The sequence below is a fragment of the Drosophila sulfurigaster genome, chromosome X (assembly GCF_023558435.1).
Source record: "Drosophila sulfurigaster albostrigata strain 15112-1811.04 chromosome X, ASM2355843v2, whole genome shotgun sequence".
Taxonomy (NCBI): Eukaryota; Metazoa; Arthropoda; class Insecta; order Diptera; family Drosophilidae; genus Drosophila; species Drosophila sulfurigaster.
The window spans coordinates 30,690,820-30,713,975 of NC_084885.1; the positions used below are offsets into that span (position 1 = coordinate 30,690,820).

General features: G+C 34.1%; 1 protein-coding gene across 1 annotated transcript in view; it reads right to left on the reverse strand.

Annotated features, from left to right (window-relative positions):
* LOC133849214 (1-phosphatidylinositol 4,5-bisphosphate phosphodiesterase) overlaps positions 1–23,156 on the reverse strand; it is a 79,316-nt gene that overhangs the window by 21,105 nt on the left and 35,055 nt on the right. Inside the window, 2 exon segments of the mRNA XM_062285128.1 lie at positions 9,519–9,578; positions 10,539–11,490. Coding sequence (XP_062141112.1) covers positions 9,519–9,578; positions 10,539–10,718 — 240 coding nt within the window. The 5' untranslated portion in view covers positions 10,719–11,490.

A 23,156-nucleotide genomic window follows, 5' to 3' on the forward strand; every position in this document is an offset into this window, starting at 1 on the left:
ATGTGTGTGTGTGTGTGTGTGAGCTTAAGGAAACTATTGCATACTTTCAAGTGCTAAATAAGTCGACGAATAAATAAGCTGGCAAAGCGACATCGACTGCCAGGCCAAACAACAAATTGAACTCTACAAAACGCTCTGCAAATGTACAAAATGCTTTTCTCTTTTTGCCCCCTCCTCATCCTCATCCTCATCCTCATGCTATTCTCCCTATTCTTATTCTTATTCTCATTCTTATTGTTGCTGTTGTTTGACGTACTTTGTCAGCAATGAAGCTTCGTGCATTATTGAAAAGCAGAAAGCAGCAGGCAACAACAACAACAACAACAACAACAACAACAACGACAACAACGACAGCGAAAATCACAACAAGAAACTGCAACGAAGCTCAAATTTTGTGTTTTCAATATTTGCTGGCACATTGCTACTAAATACCCTGTAATCCAAAAGCCAACACAAGCGGGTAGCTTGACGTAAAATCTGTAAAAAGTTTAGTTCATTTTTTACGATAAAGCTATTCTATTTGTTGTGTGGTTCATTTTAAATTGTGATTTTTTGGTACTTATTTTTTTTCTACCGTTTCTTCTTCTAATATTAAATTTGCAACACTTTTATTGGTTCTACGTTTTTTTCTATAATTTGGTTGCGACTTTTAATGCCTTTAAAAATATTAAAGGTATTGCATGAATATTTAGTATATGTAAGTTTATTTTTAGGTAAGTTTTTAATTAGTTAAATTAATCTAAAACTTCTTAAATAAAACTAAAGCTGAACTAAACAACATTCAATAGATTTTAAATTTAATACAGGCACAACAAAAAAATGCGTTGGTCACACTTTATTATGCGGTTCAAAACAAACATTTTAAACCGTGACTTTCTGGTACTATTTTTTTTCTACGGTGTCTGCACTTCACTTAAAAGAACAATTTAATTCTTAGACAATGCTTTAGTAGGTATTACGTATTCTTTTAGAAGTTGGTCACATCTTTTAAGGTCTTTCCAAAATATAAACCTATTGCACGAGATTTAACATAAGTAATAATAACATAAATAATATAAGTAATTATTCTAAACTTAATAAAGTAATTTTGAAGTGAATTATTTGAACGCAACCGGGTAATATTAAAAAGACTCAAAATCTGAAGCAACAGCAAAAATGTAATTACGTTGGTCACACTTTTTTATGCGGCACAAACTAAAAGTAATTAATTGTTGTTGGTCACACTTTTAAAAAATAAAATGCTAAATTGCGAGAGCTTTAAAGTGAATAATTTAAATGGAAATTTCGCTACTTAGTCAAAAAAATGAAGTAGCTGCAAAAATGTGAATTGCATTGGTCACACTTAAAAGAATATAGTTAATTTAATAAAACTATTATTAATAGCATTATAAAATGCAGAACATGAGTTTCAAAGTGAATAATTTCAATGAGGATATCTTTTCTCAAACAACAAAATATTTAAAGTCATAAAATCTGAAGTAGCTGCCAAAATGTGAATTGCATTGGTCACACTTTTTCATGCAACACAAACCAAAAAGAACCAGCTAATATTTAAGCGACACTTTCTCTACACTTGATTTTCGTGCACTTTCTTTTTCACAGGGTATCTTTAGGTCGTGCTTGGCCAGAGTTTGAGGCTCTGCTCTGCTTCTTTGCCCATTTTCCTTATTTTTTTGGCTTTTGCTTTGCCAAACGAAGCAACTTTTAATGGTTCATTGTGCGACTGGCACTTACGAGTTTCCTTTGAGTGTATGCTTGAGTGTATGCGTGTGAGAGTGTGTGTGTGTGTATGTGTGCGTGTGCCTCTGTGTGCGTGTGTGTGTGTGTTAGTAAGTTGGTGGTTGTGCGGCTCACTGATTTAATATTGATGACCAAACATTTCAAGTGCTGCCAGCGTACACACTCACACATACACACTCACACATACACACTCACACATACATACGCAGCGACACACAAAGATGTAAAAGTGTAGTCCTCAGTTTAACGCTTACGATGGCCAACTAAAAAGTTGCTCTAAATTGAATAAATTTGGCAAACAAAGTTCAGAACAAAAAAGAAGAAGGCTTAGAAAATTCAGAACACGAATATTTACAAAAATTTCAACTATTCATTTAAAAAGGTGAAATATAAGGTTGGCAAAAAAGTCTTGCGGTATTTTTATTGAATTTTCAATTGTTCATAAAATTGGTTATAATTGAAGCGAACACCAAAGGCAATTGGCTTAAACTTTCAACTAAAGAAATAAATAACTAATTTGTGTTTTAAATAAATTCAATCGTGAGAGAAAATAGAAAGTTTTTATAGAAAATTGAAGATTCTAATAAAAAGAATATTGCACTTAAAATTTGGGGAACTTTTATTGGAAATATATGTAATCAATTTCTGAAGTCTGAACATGATTTATTTTCTGCTTGAAATATAATAATAATAATCGATCATACTAATCAGAAGAATGTGATTATTATTATATAGAAAATTCACAAAATAAGTTCGAATATTTACTAAAATTTGAACTAAATGAACATACAACAAAAATATTCATAAAAATCTAAAACCAATTTTTGTTTAAATTAAATTTAAAGTTAAAAATAGGGAAAATTTATAAAGAGATGAGGATTTCAACAAAAATAATACTGCAGTTTAAGTCAGCGAACATTTAATGCAAATAATTACAATAAATTTTAAGGAGAATAGAGAGAATATATAGAGAATTGAGGAGTCTAACAAAAAAATTGTTGCAGTTAAAATCAGGGGAACTTTCATTGAAAATATTTGTAATAAGTTTCTGAAGCTTGAGCTTAATTTGAAATACAGAACTTTTTAAGCAGAATGCATTTAAAGTGGAATATTCTTGTTATTGTTATTATCTTATCCTATTTCCTATTAAAGGAGGAGATCTATCGATAGCCTGTGCCATTCGTTGATAGTTAATTTTTCTCGATAGTCGTCGATAGTTATTCGATAGTCGCAAGTTCCTATATTATCCTAGTACAACATGAGAATGTTCTTGTTTGTTATAAGGAATTAAGAGTGTGTTATTCTAGCTTATATTCATATAAATTTGTTTTATAAAAATAAAAATAGTTTGCAATAAATTCAAAGTTAATAATGATCCAATATTTAGTTGAATTCTTAAAATTTGTAGATTCTCTTTAAACAAATTTCTAGAATTGTGGCTGAAATAAGCATACTTTTAACAAACTTCCTTCTTTAATCTAAATTAATTTTACTTCGGAAATAATTTGGAATATCATTGAAAAGTTTTTAGTATCCTTACTTTATTCAATACTTTGAGTGCAGCCCTCGTTAATATGCAAGTGCAAACGATTCAAATGTGCAAGAGTCTCAATTGTATATATTCGCATATAGTTTGGGTTTCTATAAATGTGTATTTAGGTGGATGTGTGCACATACTTATGTGAGTGCCTGTCACTCTCACACACACACATACAGAAAAGGAAAACTTTTGCATTTTCTATTCTATTTGGTTAGCGCAAAGTCTTCACACAGTTTGTTTTCTGTTCTCTGTTCAGTTTTCAGTTTTCTCTTCTCTATAGTTTTGTTTTGTTTAGTTATTTTTTTTTTTTTTTTTTGCTGTGGTCAAATTTGAAAAGTTTTGCATGCTTTCAATAGCACTCGTCAAAGGAGTTGAACGAACATTATATCGCATCCTATCGTATATAAATATTTTGCTCCTCTTTTTGTTTGGTTATTTTTCTCAGTTCTCTGTGTTGCTTCCTCATTTCATTTTCCCTTGTGGCCATTATACAAATTTCATGCGGATGCCGTTGGCTCACAGTTTTTCCAGGCTCTTTCCTTTTTTTCGCATTTTCTCATTGGCATTTATTTTGCATTTTAATTGAATTTATTTGGCAGCTGACATGAATCCGGCTTGGCCAGAAAGTGTTTTCTTCTTGTTCTTCTCTTTTTTGTTTGAGATGGAAATGGAAAGCAAAGAACAGAAGAGGAATGAAAGGAAAAGAGAATAGAGAAAAGGCTTGCAGGTTTCCAGCTGGAAAGCAGCAGCTTTAAGCAGCCACAAAATTGTAATCGACTTGAAGCGAACAGCATTCAGTTTGTGGTACATTTTGTGGCACACACTTGCACTCCTGCCACACACACACACACACACACTCCTACACACACACACGTGTGTGCACACATAAATGTGCATCGAGAATTGCAAATCTTTGACACTTTTCAATTTGCAAGTGCAACGAAGCGCAGCCTTCACTTACATTTTTACATGCACTCAGAGAAACAAACATAAATAAATGGTATTTATTAAATACTGAAAAGATGTCATGTAATATTCGATTTAATACAAAAGGTTTCAAGTTTAAATTGAAGAAACTGATTGACGTTGACAGAATTCACAACAAAACAATCTTTAAAATATGACAAGTGAGGTATAAAAGGACAACAATGCAGTATTTAAATATATATATACCAAAAAAATACTGAAATATATCAAAATGTTTATCATGCTAGTGAAACTCGAGAACTAATTTTGCTATAGAAAAGAGAAAGTGGGCGAAATTAATATACCAAAAATATACTGAAATATATCGAATTATATATCAAGCTAATAAATTCGTGAGCTAAAATAATAAATAACTAAAAAATTAATATACCACAAAAATACTGAAATATACCAAAAAGGATATCAAGCTGACAAAACTTGTGAACTAACTTAGCAATAGAAAAGAGGGCGAGAGGAGTGCGGAATTTATATACCAAAATATGATACTAAAATACCGAAATACCAAGTAGAGCTGATTTGGCTATACAAAAGAAGGAGTGAAAGTGGGCAATAATATACCAAACAAATACTGAAATACACCAAAATATTAATCTGTCAAATTCATGAACAAACTTTGCTATAGAAAGTAGGCAATGAAACAAGGCCATTAATATACTAAAAAATAAGTAAAAAAATATACCAAAATATATATCAAACTAGGAAAACTAGCGAGTTAACTTTGCTGTAGTGTAAAGGAAAGAGAAAGTGACAAAAAAAGCTTAAATATACCAAAATATCAAACCGGTAAAATTGATGAGCCAAATTCAGCTCAAATTAAGCTATACAAAAGAAGTAACATTAGGTACGAATAATATACCAACAAAAATAGAAAATTATTCCGAAATTAGAAGCTGCCAAATTCATGAGCAAATTTTCGCATAGATTATAGGCAACGAAAGTGGGTCATTAATATACTAAACAAAATACTGAAATATACCAAAATACAATATACCAAAAAACTTAAATATACCGAGCTACCTTAGCTATAGTGAAAAAAGAGAAAAAGTGGCTGCGATTAATATACCACACAAAAAAAAATACTGAAATACTCCGAAATATCAAGCTGTCAAACTCTGAGTTAACTTGGGTTCTAAAAAAAAATACTGAAAAATGGCAATTCATGAGCTGACTTTGCTATGTTATACAAAAGTAGGAGGATGAATAATATACCAAAAAAAAAAATACTGAAACATATCGAAACAGTAAGCTGTCATATTCATAAGCTAAATTTGTTAGAAGTGAAAGCGGATGCAATTTGCCTCATTTTTGTTTGCAGTGTAGCCATAAAATAGTGTCGCCTGCAACTGTGTGTGTGTGTGGGTGGATGCGTATGCGTGTGTGTGTGTGTGTGTGTTTGTCAGTTAATGTGTCAATGTGTCACTATGACTCTCAATTGTTTAGGCGAGCATCGTCAGTTCGCTTCAGTTCAGTCTCCTCTGCCTCTTCGGTTCGTGTGTTTTGCGAGCATGGAACGCATTTGTCTATGGCGCTGGATTTATTGGCTACGGGGGCTGCCACGCCCACCACGCCCATGGGCCCATGCACCCACTGCCCATCATGACACACAACAGTTAGCTCACAGTTGAAAGCACATTGCTGCTGATGTTGTGGCATCTCCTAAATGCAATTTATGGGCTGCACTCCGCGCCCATATTTGTCAAGCATTGGCAGCACTGTTGCCTCTCTCCCTGTCTCTTTCTCTCACTCTGTGCTTGGGGTATTTATGGCCAGAGGACATCGAGTGAGTGGGACTTTGCACCTAATTGAGATTTGCTGCTTGCTGTGACACACATTTTAATTGTGTCAGCACCTGGTCACGCCTACAGCCACGCCCACTCCACAGCGCCCACTCCACTCTGTGGTCGACTGCACACAATGAGTGCATCCGCCTATCGATATCCGAGCTATCGGGTGACAAGCACAGGATGTGGGTTAATGCACATCAATGTGACACGTTGTCGTCGTCGTTGTCGTCGTCGTTGTTGTTGTCGCTGCTGTTGCTGTCACATTGCAAATGGCAGTCAGGACAGGCAGGACAGCAAGGACAACAGGACGTCAGTGGGTTGAGGTTTCGAGTCGAGTGTCCGCTGTGGACAAATTGCAAGTTCCGCTGATGACTTGCAGTGAACCAAAGTGCGCCACGCAAAACAGCTGATCAACAACTTTGGCAAAAGCAAACAAGTAAGAAAGTTACAGTCGAGTGTGCTCGATTGTGAGATACCCACTACCCATTTTGAATAAATGCAATACCAGATTGTCAGCCAAAGCAACTAAGACCCTTAGTAAGCAGGCGTTTTTGCCTACACAAAAGTATTTCTTTAATAACTTCGACAATTTATATCTAATCGCAGCAGGAATCACAATTACTATAGTTATTATTGTATACACCAAAATTCGCAGCTCTAACTTTAAAACTACGTTTGTTATTTGATTTTTGTTAATTTTCGGGGGCGGAAGGGGGGCGTGGCAAAATTTTTAAACAAACTTGATCTGCGTGCAAACATAACAAATGCTGTCGAAAAAAAATTATAGCTCTATCTCTTATAGTCTCTGAGATCCAGTGTTTCATATGGACCGACGGACAGACAGACAGACGGACATGGCTAGATCGTCTCGACTGATCAAGAATATATATACTTTATAGGGTCGGAGATGCCTTTTTCTACCTGTTACATACATTTCCTGCCGGCACAAAGTTATAATACCCTTCTACCCTATGGGTAGCGGGTATAAAAAACTACTTTTCGCTCCTTGCGCGGGTGTGGCAAATAGTTTATGCATGACATGGAGAAGAAGAATATAAAGAAGAAGAAAAAGAAGAGGGAGTGCAGCCCACCCACAAGTTGTTCACAACTTTCAATCTCTTAATCGAGCCAAGTGTTTAACTTGCGTGGCAAGATAGTAAAATGTCAGCCAAGTAGGTTAATTGAGAGCAACTAGAGTTGTGCTTGGTAGTTCATTTTGGTGAAGTAGTTCAGTAGTGCCATTTGAACTAAATGAACTAGTCGTTTTTATAGTTCATTTAGTAGTTCAGCTTGAAGAAAACGAACTATTCATTCAAATAGCTTTCTTAAAAGTTCAAATTGAACTAAAGTTCATTTAGTAACTGAACAAACTACATGTATCTATAATTCATTTAGTAGTTCAATTTGAACTGATTGAACTCTAAACTCCTGTAGTTCATTTGGTAGTTCAGTAGTTTAATTGAAGCTGAAGTTCAGTTAGTAGTTCAGTTGTTCAAATTAATAGATCTACTTGTTCCTATAGTTCATTTAGTAGTTCACTAGTTCAGCTTGAACTAAACCAGCTATTCGTTTTTATAGTAGTTCAGTTTGAACTGAAGTTCATTTAGTAACTTAACTTATCTATAGTTCATTTAGTACTTCAATTTCCAACTGATCGAACTGTTCACTCATATAGTTCATTCAAAACGAACTACTCTTTCTAATAGTTCATTTAGTAGTTCACCTTAAACTGAATGAACTAGTCGTTCTTATAGTTCATTTAGTAGTAGTAACAGAACAAACTCTTATCTATAGTTCATTTAGTAGTTCAATTTGAACTGATCGAACTGTTCAATCCTATAGTTCATTTCATAGTTCAGTAGTTAAATTTGAACTGAAGTTCATTCAGTAGTTCAGTTGTTTAAATTGAAAGATCAACCTATTCCTATAGTTCAGTAGTTCAGCTTGAAGTGAACGATCTATTCATTCCTATAGTTCATTTACTAGTATCTATAGTTCATTTAGTACTTCAATTTGAACTAATCACTCCTATAGTTTATTTTGTAGTTCATTAGTTCAATTTTAACTCAAGTTCGTTTACTGGATCAATTTGAACTGAAGTTAGGAGTTTAGCTACAGTTCCTTGAACTGAACTAATTATAGTTAATTTAGTTGGTTGAGTTCGATGAGTCGAGTCCGTTTAGCTGGTTTCAGACCAGTTCCAGTTCATTTAGTTCATTGCTGTCCTGTTATTGTTCATTCTAAACAAAGACTCAATATTATGTTAACGTTCCTTACTTAATAAAACATGAATTAAAACGCAAATGGGACTAAAACGAATTAAGCAAATGAACGAGTAAAAGAAGCTATTATAAAGATCTAGTTCATTTGCTTGATCGAACTAGTTCGTTTAGATGCGACACAACTGCTTCGAGGTGTTATTTCTATTTTTACTTTGAATTTGACTTTGACTTCGACTTCGATGTGTAATGCAGCTTCTTTAGTTCTTCCCTTCAAGTGAGTGGGAAATGCATTAAGTGCAGCATTTTTATATTCTCACTACAGTTTAAAGACGCCTCCCCCATTTGCATTTCTTAAAAGGTTTCAGTATCGTTAACAATCTTACACTTGCAGTTTACTACTTATAAATTCTGCTAACAGCATTGTTTTCTTTATTGTTAATGGTATTGTAATGTTGCCCAAATAAAGCACGATAATGACATTCACACCAATCTTTTGTAGAAAAACATATGCAATCAACTATTTTTGGTTATGCAATTAAACGAATGTGTTAACAGCATTGTTATTGCTCACTGGTTATTTGAAGTATTTTTTTAGTAAACGAACAGAAAGAAACTATAAAATACTTCAAATATTCCAAAATTACATACAACAATAGATAAAAATATACTAATATCAGTATTTTGGTATATTTGAAGTATTCTTAGTAGAACAGAAACTAAGAAATACTTAAAATATGTCAAAATAAAGTACTTTTGTAATAGTTTTTAGTAAACAACATCAAATATATCAAAATAACATACTGAGAAATACAAAAGCATACTAAAAGCTGCATTCAGTATAAAAATATACCATATATTTCAAACTAAATCATACTATACTATACCAAAATAACAATCGAACATACTATACATATTATGTTATTTTCGCATATTTGAAGTTTTTGTAGTTTTTGTTTTTTTTACTAAAAAAAATACTTCAAATATAGAAATTTAACATACCGAAAATTACAAAAAATATACTAAAAACTGTATTCAGTATAAAGATATACCATAGATAGCAAGGAAAGTCATGACATCATAAAAATTATATCTCCAATAATTTCTAAATTGTTCTTCATTTAACGTGATTTGTTATTAATTTTTAACTATGTTTTCAATGACTAAATAGTTGTAGTATCTCTTAGTATTTGCCATTATTTTAGCACTCGGTAAATTATATATTAAATAGAATTGTTATGTACTCACCCTTGGAGTGCCTCCTGCTCGAATATCGCTCACTTGACACAGTTCGATGACATCGCCATCCTGTATGTGAATCAATAAAAAGAAAGAAGTGTCAATTCATTTATAATTTGTTAAAACTGTAAATCATTTTCTGAAATTTAAATAATAAAATAATAAATATATCCTTAAAAACTTTTTCCTATACAAATTTAGTGTCTTAATTAGTAAATAAGATTAAAATAAGTAAAAAAAAACTTCAGTTGATTGTGCCTTACTGTGAGAGACCCGGTACTCTATTTTAATGAAAGCAATATACCGCAAAAATACCAAAAATATACGAAAGGCTACATTTGGTATATTGGCTAAGTATATTTATTATTTTTGAAATAACTTCTACATTTTTTGTCTGATCACAACCAAATTTTCAGGAATCATCAAAATTATAGTTATTATTGTATTTACTAAAAATCTGTAGCTCGTTATTAGATTTTAATTGATTTTCGGAAGCAGAAGTGAGCGTGGAAAAAGTGTAAAACAAACTTGATCTGTGCGATATTTGCTATTTAAATTTTGCTTTCATCTAAACATCGTATAGTATGTTCTTTATATTGTTTGTCTTTAAATTAATTTGTTTAAATTGGTCTGCAATTATTTTTTCTTTTAATTTTGTCTTTAACATCTTCAGTTTTAAAAAATTTAATTATAATAAATTGCTTATATTTAAATTAATCTGTTTAAATTGGTCTGTAATTCTTTTTTCTTTTAATTTTGTTCTTTAAGATCTTCATTTTAAAAAATGTATTATATTTTATTTTTATAAAATGTTTGTCTTTAAATTAATCTGTTTAAATTGGTCTGTAATTATTTTTCCTTTTTGTTTTTTAACATATTCATTTTTAGAAATGTGTTTTTTATTTTCTTTTAGTAAATTTCAACTTTTTAAATTGGTCTGTAATTATAGCTTAATTCTTTAAAAATGTATTTTAATGTTCTTGTAATAAAGTGTTTTAATAATCGATAATAAGAGTGCCGTTTACTTACCCGTCCCTCGCTCTTCCAGTAGAGAAAGAATCCATACTCGTCGACCTTGAAGAGGGCGTCGCGCTCAAAGTCATTCTCTTTGGTTTCCTTTTCGTTCTCGAACCAGCGATCGAAGGTGGCGCCCGTGGTCAATTCCGGCGGAACCGGAATGATCCAATCGAATTCGTACTTCTTGGTCATTATTTACAATGTTTGCAATCGCAATCGCAATCGCTATCGCTATATATCTATGTTAATGTCTATGTCTATGTCTATGTCTATGTTTATGTGTGTGTGTCGGTGTTTGTGTTCGTGTTGGTGTAACTATCGCATTCGCTATAGCATAACATATATATTTATGTAGACTAGACGCTATTTCCTACTATATAGTAATATGTAATACGTAATTCGTAATTTGGTGTTTTGCTTTTTGTTGTGTTTTGCTTTATTTGCAGAGAGATAAATTGGTGTTATCGTTTTGCAGTTTAAAGTTATCGATTCGATTCGATATCGATACCGATCGATGTTTATTGCTCTGTTGACTCTTGTTGTTTTTGTTCTTTTCCTTGTTGTTGATTTGTTTGGCTCGTTAATTGGCTTGAATGCGCTTCAATTTGGCAACACAGACACATTTTCTGGGTCAACTCACGCACGCACACGAATCGATAGTATTACCGATAGTATATTTACACATTTACCGTTATCGCTGATCACATCGTGTTCTTACTGAAAGTTTCACTAAAAGCATTTTTCTTTTTCATTTACTGCTTTTCTTTTTTTTTATTTTTTTTTTTTTGGTTTTTGGGTTTTGATTTAATTTAGTTTTTAGTTTAAGTTTAGGTTTTAGCTTAGTTTTCGGTTTTTGGTTTTTGATTTCTATGTTGGTGTTAGACTTTAAGATTTAGTTTTCTATAAGCGTATTTAATTTGGTGTTGTTGTTGTTGTTGTTCTCCTTGTGGTTGAAATTGTTAAACTGCAATAGAAGAGAAATACAATTAATTAGAAGCTGAACATTTTGAATAAGGTTAATTTTGAACTTGGGTCTTATATTAAATTAAATTATTATTTAATTACTATATTAAATATTCTTTAAATCAAAATTAGTTTTCTTACATTAAGTTTTTCAAGTTCTGGACGCACTTTTAAGATCAAAATTCTTAGTATCACGATTTTGATTTTTGAACTTTTTTATTCAGTGAAGAACTTTCATAAAATTCTCAAAAATGTCAGTGCTTAAATTATACATATAAAAACTTCATTTATTTGCTTTTTAAACATATTTGTAATGTGATCAGAATTCAGCTTACTCTTAATTTAAAATGCATAATTTTGGATTAAAGAAATGTCGTTTTCATTTTGATAAAGTTGAGAAAGAATCTTTATACTTAAATTCTTGATTGATTTAAGTTTTTAAATTTGTAGAACGAAAAGTGTTCAACTATTTTCTCTGAGTGTACGATGCAAATGCTTTTGTCTCCCCTTCTGATTGACTTTGGCAACTCGAGTTGTAATTGCATGAGGTGGCTTTCATTTTGCGTCCCGTAGGAAACTGGAAACAAAAGCCTGATTAAAGTTCCCCCAAACTAATTAAGTGTGTTATGCATAAAGTTGTGCGTTAAATTTGCAAACTTTATGCGTCAAAATAATGCTAATTAATTTGAATTACAATGCAATATGAACTCGAATTGAAGATTAATTTCCTCGACTGTCATTTCCGGTAATCCAAGCCAAGTTGTGTTGCAGCAAAAATAATAATGATAATGATAATAATAATCATTGCATATTGCTTGAGGCTTCTCTTCGTGCATGGATACTAATCACATTAGTTGGCAGCGAGAGACATTGGAGACGGTCTAGGGGGTGTGGAGAGGGGAGAGAGAGGGAAGGGGAGGAGAAAGGAACGCACCTGACATTCATAACGATGCAAGCCGGTGGCCAAGAACCAAGAACCAAGAGCCAAGAGCAGCATCCTCATTGCGTATTATATTTCGAGTAACTACAGCTGAGGCCATCAAAAGCACACGCACACAAAGAAGGCACACACACACGCATAGAATACACACACACATACACACGCACACACACATCACAGCGTCTGCTTCTTTCCCTTTTGTTGTGTCCTTTTTCTATTCACTCGTCTTTGCTATTTGTATTTCTAGCCATGGGAACCTTGTCTCTGTCTTTCCTCCTTTCTCCCTTTCTCCCTCTCTCTCTTACTCTCTTTCTCCCCCTATCCTTCCCTTCACTATGTGTTTCTTTGTTTTCCTTTAAATTTGAGAGCCAATCAAGAGAATTAAAAGCATTTTTCACTGTTATTTCAGCTACATTTATGTGTAGTTAAAGCATGTGGAAAACGTTTACTTATTGCTGCATCCTCGAAGAAGCTTCTTTCTCCCTTCTTTTGTGCGAGGGAAATGTAAACAAACATTTGCGTAGACAAATGACAGCGAAATTTCCATTGAAGCGTGCTTACATTAAGTTATATAAGAAAGTAACAATCATTTAAGAATGCATTCAGAAAGCGAAATGAGTACAAAAATATCTCAAGTATTGCAGACAGTGAAACGTTTACGAATTCATAAATAAATATGATTACGAAAAACTGAAATTGATGCTAAGCAATCTGGAAAGTGTTGCAGCCAGTAAAACGTTTACGAATGCCCTAACAAAGCGATAGGTAAATGCGATTGTTTCTGAAACTGGGAAATTGACAATGCTAATATAATAAAAGCACAAAAGAAGTGAATGCTAAGCAATTTCAAAAGTGTTTGCAGCCAGTGAAACCTTCACGAATACTGTGTAAAGCTGCAACTATAAAAACTAAACTTAGTTAGCTTATGCAAGAAAAGTAGAAGATTTATATGATGGCTTCTGACAAAGAAGAATTGAAAAACGAAAGTAGAAGCAAAGTACAAAAAATGTGAAAGCTTGGCAGCCAGTGAAACGTTTACGAATGCAACTGGAGCATCCAAAGCTGGCTAGTTAGCTTTTACAAGAAAATAATAAAATTTGTACGTTTGCTAGTTAAAAAAGGGCAATTCAAAATAAAAAGTAAAAAAAAATGTGAATACTCAACGATCAAGTGTTGCAGCCAGTGAAACGTTTACGAATGCAACTGGAGCATCCAAAGCTGGTTAGTTAGCTTTTACAAGAAAATAATAAAATTTATACGTTTGCTATTAAAGTTAAAAAGTAAAAAAAATGTGAATACTCAACGATCAAGTGTTGCAGCCAGTAAAACGTTTACGAATGCTCTACAAAGGTGCAGCTAGAGCATCTAAAGTTGGTTAGTTGGCTTATGAGGAGAATTCATAAAACACTTGCAATCAAAGTGGAGAAAAACCAGACGCTTAATAATTTGGAGAGTGTTGCAGCCAGTGAAACGTTTACGAAGACTATGTAGGAGTGCAACTATGAAATTTGAAGTGAAGCGATTATGATGCATTATGAAAGAATACATTGTATGTGTATTAAACCTAACTTAATGGTGATTAATTAAAGAATAGATGTTGCTCATTAAACGTTTACGAAGCTAAGCACAAAAGAGAAAACGAGAGAAAACGTTGCTTGGCTTGTTAAAATACTTTTGTAGTGTGCTGTTATTTTATACAAGTTAAATTACATTTTTATATAGATAGATTCTGCTGACGAGGTTGCTGTATAAAAGTGGAAAGGAAAACAGAGAGAAAGAGAGAGAGAGAGAGAGAGAGAGAGAGAGAGAGAGAGAGAGAGAGAGAGAGAGAGAGAAAAGCTGCACTTGGGCATGCACTGAGATTTGGATTGCACTGAAGTGCACAGTGAAGTCTTGGCAAAGCAAAAAAATGTTAGAGAAAACACATTAAAACGAGCAATAATAATAAATAAAAAAACAAAAACACAAACACAAACACACACAACAACAAGGGGGAAAAGGAATTACAACAACTATTGGCAGTGGAAATTTGCTGTTCATGTCCCAGAAGATTTTCAAATTTGTTTGACAGCCACTCGACGTGGTTCTGTTTTTTTTTTTTTTGTTCTGCGATGCAATTCTCACGACTGCTTTCTCTCTCTCTCTAACTTCCCCTCTCTTTCTACTGCCTGACTGACTGATTGCTTGTGTGAGTAATCTGTATGTGTGTGTGTGTGTGTGTGTGAGTGTGCGCTGCTTTCACATGACTTCAAATTCAATGAGCTGCGAAATGTTCGCTCATTGTTAAAGTTGAAGCTCGTTAGCTGCGTCCAAACTCACTCAGAGGTAACAACAGCGCTTTCTCTTTGTGTATGTGTGTGTGTGTGTGTGTATTGGTGTGTATATGTGTGTGTGTGTGTGTGCTGAACGGATATGATTTCCAAGCGTATGTCAAAATACTTTCACGCCCCGCGAACGCTTTATGAATTTACGCTTTTTGCGCTTTTGAACTTTTCGAAAACGAACAACAAAAAAAAAACCAACGTACATCGCGACAACAACAACAACAAAAAGAAAAACAAATTTACCGCAATCAAGCCGAGTCACACATAAAGAGAGAATCAGAGACTTTTCTTCATTCTTTCAAACTTTTCGCAGCATTGAAAAAGCAAATACGTTCAAGTTTCAAGCAAGCAATATACTATACTATATATAAAGTCATCAGTCGAAACATCGCTTCAAATTACTTTTGTTTGACAGCAACAAAAAAGCAAAGAAAGCACAGCGCATTGAATGATATAGTATTATATATAGATTATTAGAACAATGACGAAATTGATTGATAAAAGTATAGTTTTAAAGCTGAAAGCTTTTCGATTTTTCTTTTCGAAATTCAACTTGAAAAGGAATTTATTTACAGTAAATGTTTCGACATTTCAATTTTTATTTATTTTTGTGTAAGTTAAGATACTTTTTAAAATATTTCCTTGTTAAAGTGATTTAAAAAAAAAAACAGAAAAACGTCCTTGATTTGAAGCTTTGAACATTTTCATTTCAGTTTTAGTATTTCACTCTATATATAAAAGAACAAAAAAAATTTGATTTTTTTTTTTTAATTTTTGTATTACATTTAAAAAAAAAAAGTTTGACTTTTTTGGTAGATTTTGTGTTTCACTTTATCTTAAATCAAGATTTTTTCAATCTTTAAACGAACCACCTTAAAATAAGATTTTAGGTTGAAACAATCTTAAATTAGGATTTTTATGCTAAATTTGCATTTCAAGATTAAAAACATCTTATTTTAAATTTTAAATTAGGATTTTTATGCTAAATTTGCATTTCAAGATTAAAAACATCTTATTTTAAGATTAAGATCTTGATTTAACAATGTTTTATTCTAGACTGAAAGGTAGATTGAAAATTTGCATTTAAGATTTTGTCGATCTTAAAAAGAATAAAAAATGAAAATTAAATTTAAAGAACATTAATATTTAGATAAAAACTTCTGTGCAGTAATTGTTATGAAAGAAATTTTAAATTAAATTATAAAAAATGGAAATTTTCTGTTTGTTTAAAATTTTGGGAAAAGAGCACGCTTTTTCCTTATATTTACAGGGTATTTCGTGTGCGTTGTTGCCAAGTGTTTTTTTTTCCTTTCGCACTTTTTGTGGTTTTTATATCGCCATTTGGCATAAAATGCAGATACAAAATCAAAGTGCCAGCGTGTTCGCACAGTTGCCAAGTGCCACGCCCCCTCTTACCCATTCCTTTGAGATGGAGAGAGAGAGACAAAGAGAGAGAGAGAGAGAGACAGAGAGGTGAGCCTCAACGCCTCTGGGCACCTGTCTCAATATATTGGACTGCAGAAAAGTTTGGCGCGCAACTTGAAAGCTAAACACGGCAGCCAGGCATAACTTGCATAAACTTGCCCTCAAAGGACACTCACACACATACCCATACACACACACATGGTCACACGCACGTACGCGCTGAAAGTATGCTACAAATATGCTCATTACGTGAGCGCCAAGTGCCAGACTCCACTTCCCCTTTGCCACTTGCCTCCCTTTGCCATCTCTCTCTCACACACACACATACACACTCACACACTCCCTCACACACATACACTCACACATAGATACACACTCTCTCACACACACACATCGATACACACTCGTTGATACAGCGACAATGCTTCAATTTATTATTGCATACTTTGCGGCCATATTTCAGTTATTCTCTAGCAAAAGAGGGCGAGACACGGAGAGAGGGAGGAGTGAAGAGTAAGGGGAGGGAGAGGCAATAGGCTCAGTCTTTGAAGTCGCATTTGGTTGCATAATTTAAAAACAGCGTGGCTAATTAAATGCACAGCACTGTTTAATGGAGTTCAACACAACATGCAAAAAAATACTTTTCTCTTCTGCATTTTACAAAAATTAGTTTAATTTCATTAATTGATCAATTAAGCTAGCTTTATATTTAGAATAGTATTTTCTTGGCAACTCTTTTAGAAACATAGAAAAAATGATAGATGCAAAATTACAGCATCAAACTTAAGATTTTCTTTAGAATTTATAAATTATAAAAATTTAACAAGTTTTCCTTTTTTTCCATTCATTTCTTTTCTTAACTTTTTTATTCTTTAAAAGATTAAATCTTTTCTATTCTTTTTTATTCTTTTCTATTATTTTCTATTCTTTTCTGTTATTTTCTATTCATTTCTTTTCGTTTCTATCCTATCCTATCCTATCTTATCCTATTGAATTCAAAAAGTAAAATAGATCTTAACATTTGCTCCATAAGAATGTATAGTAAAATATATGCCAAGTGCATTTGAAATCAATAAAAATTATTAATATAATAACAAAAATTATGTTTGCTAAGTTTAAAGCTAGCAAAAATTATTACAAAAGAGTTGCCAAAAAATCGAAAAGGAAACTTTTGAAATAATTACAATCTTAGTTTGATTGTATAGATCCTTCAAAAAAGTGGAATTGTACTAAATAATATAACTTAACATAAATTTGGTACATTCAATACTATATATGTTTTTCCTTAACTTTTTGAAAAGCATCTTTAGACATCTTAATCTTGTTCACTAGAAATTTGTCTTGCTTTTAAGTAGTGGGAATTAGTCTATTCCTTCGTTTAGGATATCTGAAAGTCTTCGTCATAGAGCTGTTGATGCTTGCAGCTGATTATTATGGCTTATTCATGTTGCTGTTGCTTATGTTGTTGCTGTTGTGGGCATTACTTAAGCTGCCAAATTGAATTTGCTTTGTGAGTATCTGTGAAATTGGCATTTCAATATTTGATGAGCTGCTCTGCTCAACCTCGCACAGGTAATAAAAGAAACTTTGCCACGACACGCAGCAGCAACAGTAGCAGCAGAAAGAAAGGGCTGAAGGAGAGCTTCATTGACTGACTGACAGACAGATTGACTGACTGACTGACTGATTGTTTGACTGCTTGACCTTGTTGCGAAGGCGAAACGAGTGCAAAACGAATTGAAATTGAGACATTCTTCAATGTAGCAGCGCTGTCAAAAAGCTGTCAATCAGCTGGTCAATCAATCAGTAGCCGATTCGGTCAATCAGTCAGTCAGTCTGATGCCTTCAGCCTGGTTCTTAAATCGAACAAGGCGAAACGAGTGGTCAATCAGCTAGTCAATCAATCAGCAATCGAGTCGGTCAATCAGTCAATCAGTCTGAGACATGCAGCGTGGCTTCTCAATCGAGCAAGGACAAACGAGTGCAAATCGAATTGAAATTGAGAGGCGGTCAATCAGCTAGTCAATCAATCAGCAGACGAAGCAATCAGTTAATCAGTCTGATGTCTCAATTTGCGGCTTTTCAATCAAACAAGACTAAACGATAGCAAGACGAATTGAAATTGAGGCGTTCATCAATGTCAAATGGTGGTCAATCAGCTAGTCAATCAATCAGCAATCGAGTCGGTCAATCAGTCAATCAGTCTGAGACATGCAGCGTGGCTTCTCAATCGAGCAAGGACAAACGAGTGCAAATCGAATTGAAATTGAGAGGCGGTCAATCAGCTAGTCAATCAATCAGCAGACGAATCAATCAGTTAATCAGTCTGATGTCTCAATTTGCGGCTTTTCAATCAAACAAGACTAAACGATAGCAAGACGAATTGAAATTGAGGCATTCATCAATGTCATAAGGCAGTCAATCAGGTAGTCAATCAATCAGCAGTCGAGTCGGTCAATCAGTCAATCAGTCGGTCAGTCAATCAGTCTGAGATCACACTCTGCAGCTTTTCAATCGAACTACGTCTGCCTACGACTGCTAATCAGCTTCGTCAATCAGCTTGGAGCTCAATCAGTCGATGCAGCGACGCATCAATCAAAGTTAGCAATACCGAATGAGGCAACAAAAGAGAGATGGAAAGAGAGAAACGCATGCTGCAGCTGCACTTGCTTGAAATGAACGCAGAAAATATGCCAAATGACTTATCAAGTTGCCAGTGCACATAAGGGTGGGTGTTGCCATACAATCTCTCTCACTCTCTCTATCTCTCTCTCTCTGTCTCTGCTGTTTTTTTTCGTTCACTCCTTTGGCCGTGTCCATTGCGTTGCGTTGCGTTGCTGGCTGCTGCGCAAAATGTCAAAGTTCGCAAAATGATTGCATACTTTCTGGCTGGCAAATGAAATTTCTCATGAAATTAAAGTAAGCACACACACACACACACACTCGCACACTCGCACACTCGCGTACATTTGCACTCAGAGTGTGCTTTATTATTAAATTTGCAAACAACAACAAATGAAAGAAAGCAGCAGCGAAGCAGTAGAGAAAAGGCAGGCAGCAAGCTAACAACAACAATAACAACAACAAATAAATCAAATAAAAATATTAACAGCAAGCGGCATCAGAGCTACCCCAAGAAATTTGCCGCAACGGCAACAGCTGCAAAAGTGTGCGACTGTATTGGTGTCTCTGTGTGTGTGTGTTTGCTGTACAATTTATTGCGCACACTTCTTGCTCGCCTTAATTTTTAGTCGATATCTTCATCAATTCGAATGAGTTTTGCGTATACTTAATATTGAGCAAGAAAAAAAAAACTATATATGTAGTAGAGGTTAAATTGATGGCTTAACCTTTAATGTAGCAGACAAGATTGGAGAATTTAGTATTAACTCAAATGCTTTTTTGATTTGCATTTGCGTTATAAATACAATATCAAATTAATAATCAAAATATACCGAATGTTGGTATATTGATATACTACTACATTTAAAACATTCCAAAGTTTGGAAAAACCCTTAAAATATACCAAATGATATACTTGGAATATTCATATACATCAAAATATACCAGATTTCCAAAAAAGTGCAACTAAAGCAAATGCTATAATTTCCTGATTTGAGTTATCGTTAGAATACTTCATAAAAATACTGAAAATATACCAAATTCTATATTTTGTCTATTGATATACTACATTTAAACATACTACATATTTTACAGTGTGAAAAAATACTAAAATATACCAAAATATACTAAAGATTGCAAAATATATCAGGTTGCCAGTCAAAGGCAATGAACGGAAATGCCATATTCTGCATATGGATATACTACTATATTCAAAATATTTTACAGTGTGAAAAATACTGAAAACATACCGAATACTGTATTTGGTATATTAATATACATTGAAAATATATCATATTACAAAACAAAAACGGTTAAAACGAATGCTATATTTGGTATATTAAAATACAGCTACATTTCAAACATACCAAATATACCATCTGGCTAAAAAAAGCAATTAAAGTTGGAAAGCTGTAAGCAACCCAAATGAATATGCCGAAAGAATACTAAAATTGACCCAAATTGACGCTTAAAATATTCTACCAAGTGCAAAAATTATGTTTAATTAGACTTAAGAGCCAAGTTGAAGTGTAAGCCTGCATCCGTCTGCCCGTCCGTCCGTCATTCTTATTGGCATTATCTTAGAGACTATAAGAACTAGAGACTACAAGTTGAAGCCGTCAATTAGCTATTGTTTTTCATGTGTCTCGCATTAACCACGATCGACATTTGCAGCACAGTTTAAGATTTGAGTCAGCCTCCCAAAAGCAGTGCGCTGCTGTTTTTCAAGCAGATCCCACGCCTGGTGACTGCTGACTGTTGGCTGCTGGCCTGTTGGCCTGGCCTCATTTTCTGTCTGTTCTCAGTTGCCTTAACAAAGCCAGCGGCATTTTGTCACGCATATTCCGTGCAGGCACGCAACAGATACTCCGACGGAGACGGACACGGACACGGAGACACGCCCACTGTCGGGGTGGGAAGAGGGGCGTTCTAACAAAATCAAAGTGCTGTGCCAGGCAGTTGGCACAGTCAGCGCATCCTTCAAACAAAACTGTCAGCAACTGTCAAAAGAAGTTAAACGAAAACCAACAAAACAAAACAAAACACACACACAGAAAGCAAGAGAGACCCCTAAAGGAAAAGCAAACGGAAAGCGAAAGCTGAAGAAGGGCAACAACAGCAAAATGGCACACATACTTTATATATATGTGTGTGTATATATCAGGGACTGGGTTTGGCAAATTCAGGGTCTCGACCCTGCGAGAAAGCTGCCTGCTCCTGTTTCTGTTTCTGTTCCTGTTTCTGTTCGATGATGATGATGATGATGATGACGAGCCGAGGCGCTGAGCAACTGTCTCTCTGTGATTTAGTCGATGGCACGTAGCAGGTGGTTTATTTTTAGCACCTTGTTCCCTTTCAAAAAACAACAAGAAAACCCATATTCCACCTCAAAAAAAAAAAAAACAACAGAAGAAGAAGGCAAAGAATTCGCCAAGCTGCGCATCTTCCTAATCTCCGTATCAAAACAATACATCATCATGGCGAAGGGGAAAAAAATTCAACGTTCTCGTTCTCGTTCATGCTGTAATTGTGAATATTAAATATATGACAATAAGCATGCGACCAGAGCGAAAAATAAAAACAAAACAAAAACGAAAGCGATAACGAAATAATAATAATGATAATAAACAAGTTAGCAGAGAGTCGTAGTCAAGTTTCGACTGCTCGAGACCCGTTCGCTTATATGTAAAAATATTAAAACGTGTTCTACGAAATTTCAGAAATGCATAAATGATTTCTTACTATACTCTAAAAAATCTTGTATTGTCAGACAAAGCTAATAATAATAATGATAATAAACTAGTAAGCAGAGAGTCACAGTCGAGTCTTAGCTGCTCGAGACCCGTTCACTTTTATTGCAAAATAATAAGTGTTATTTCATAAAATTTCGGAAATGCTTAAATAATTTTTTAATTTCTAAAAATCTTGTATTGCCATACAAAGTTAATAATAAGAAAATTAAGAAATAAGTAAGCAGAAAGTTGCAATCAAGTTTTTACTGTTTGAGACCCGTTCACTTTTACTGCAAAATTATAAAACGTGTTCTAAAGAAATTCGAAATTTCATTAACATTTTCTTACTATATAGAACGCTGAAAATCTTGTATTGCTCGTCAAAGCTAATAAAAAAAATGATAATAAGGAAGTAAGCAGAGAATCACAATCAAGTTTTGGCTGTTCAAGACCCGTTTATTTTTACGTATATCAAAATAATAAAACCTATTCTATGAAATTTCGTCTTCTATAAATAATTTCTTAGAACTGTCAGCAAATAACCTTTAAAATCTTGTGTTGCCAAAAATAAGTAATAATATTAATAAAAAGTAAGCTCTTAGTCAAGTTTAGGCTGGTCGAGACCCGTTTACTTTTATGTAAATATAATAAACGTATTCCACTAATTCTAATTTGTATTGCCAGACAGAATGCTAATAGACTTTTTGCGAAAGTGAACGGGTCGTGAAAAAGTCAGCGCCAAAAAGTTTTCTTTTGGGTTTTTTGTATTCCGTTTTTTTGGTTTACTTCGTTTGACAAGGGTTTGAGTAACGCTTGAGGCCTGCTCGGGGATTCAGAATGGTTGCTGGGTTTTGTGGTCGGGTGTTCAGCTGTTCAGCTGATGGGGGGAAAGAAAAAGGAGCTGGGGTTATTGGTTGGGTAGCAAGGCATAAAGCATTTATACTAATTTCTCGATAATTTCGTTACGGTCGTAAAAAAAAGCGAAGGAGGAGGAAAGAAAAGATGGAGAAAGAGAAAGAAACCGTTTTTGCAGTACAAACGCTGGAGTTTTGTGTGAGTCAGGTCTAAATAGACTTTATATCGATTTGTGCTGTGCACAATTATATTTAATGAGCTTTTAATTGAATTGATTTTTTGTTATAGAAATACACACACACACACACACACATTTACACGCTCACATGCAGCGCAAGGACGAAGGACGAACAAAGTGAGTCGAGCTGAAGCGAGAGAAGCAAGAGAAGGCGACTGAAGGACAAAGTCCAGTGACAGAATGATGGATATTAGGGGCAAATGAATGGATTCACAGTCGATGAATTTGTTGGGCGGGTCAGATAAACTGCAGCCAATCAACGCTGCCAACAACGAGCCAACGGAGTACACACAAAAAGGGCAAAGGGGAAAAGTGTGGGAGACTATAAAAAAAGACATAAAACTAGGTTAAGTTGCATATAGAGAGAGCGAAAGAGAGAGCGAGAAAGTGTCAGGAGAGCAACGAGTAGGCAAATATAGATCAAGGTGATCGGTTCTATAAACAGCGCTGTCCACTTGACACAACAGTGCTGCCCACTTGCTAACGTCAACGCAATTAAGGCTTGTGACTCACACTCACACAGAAATGAAT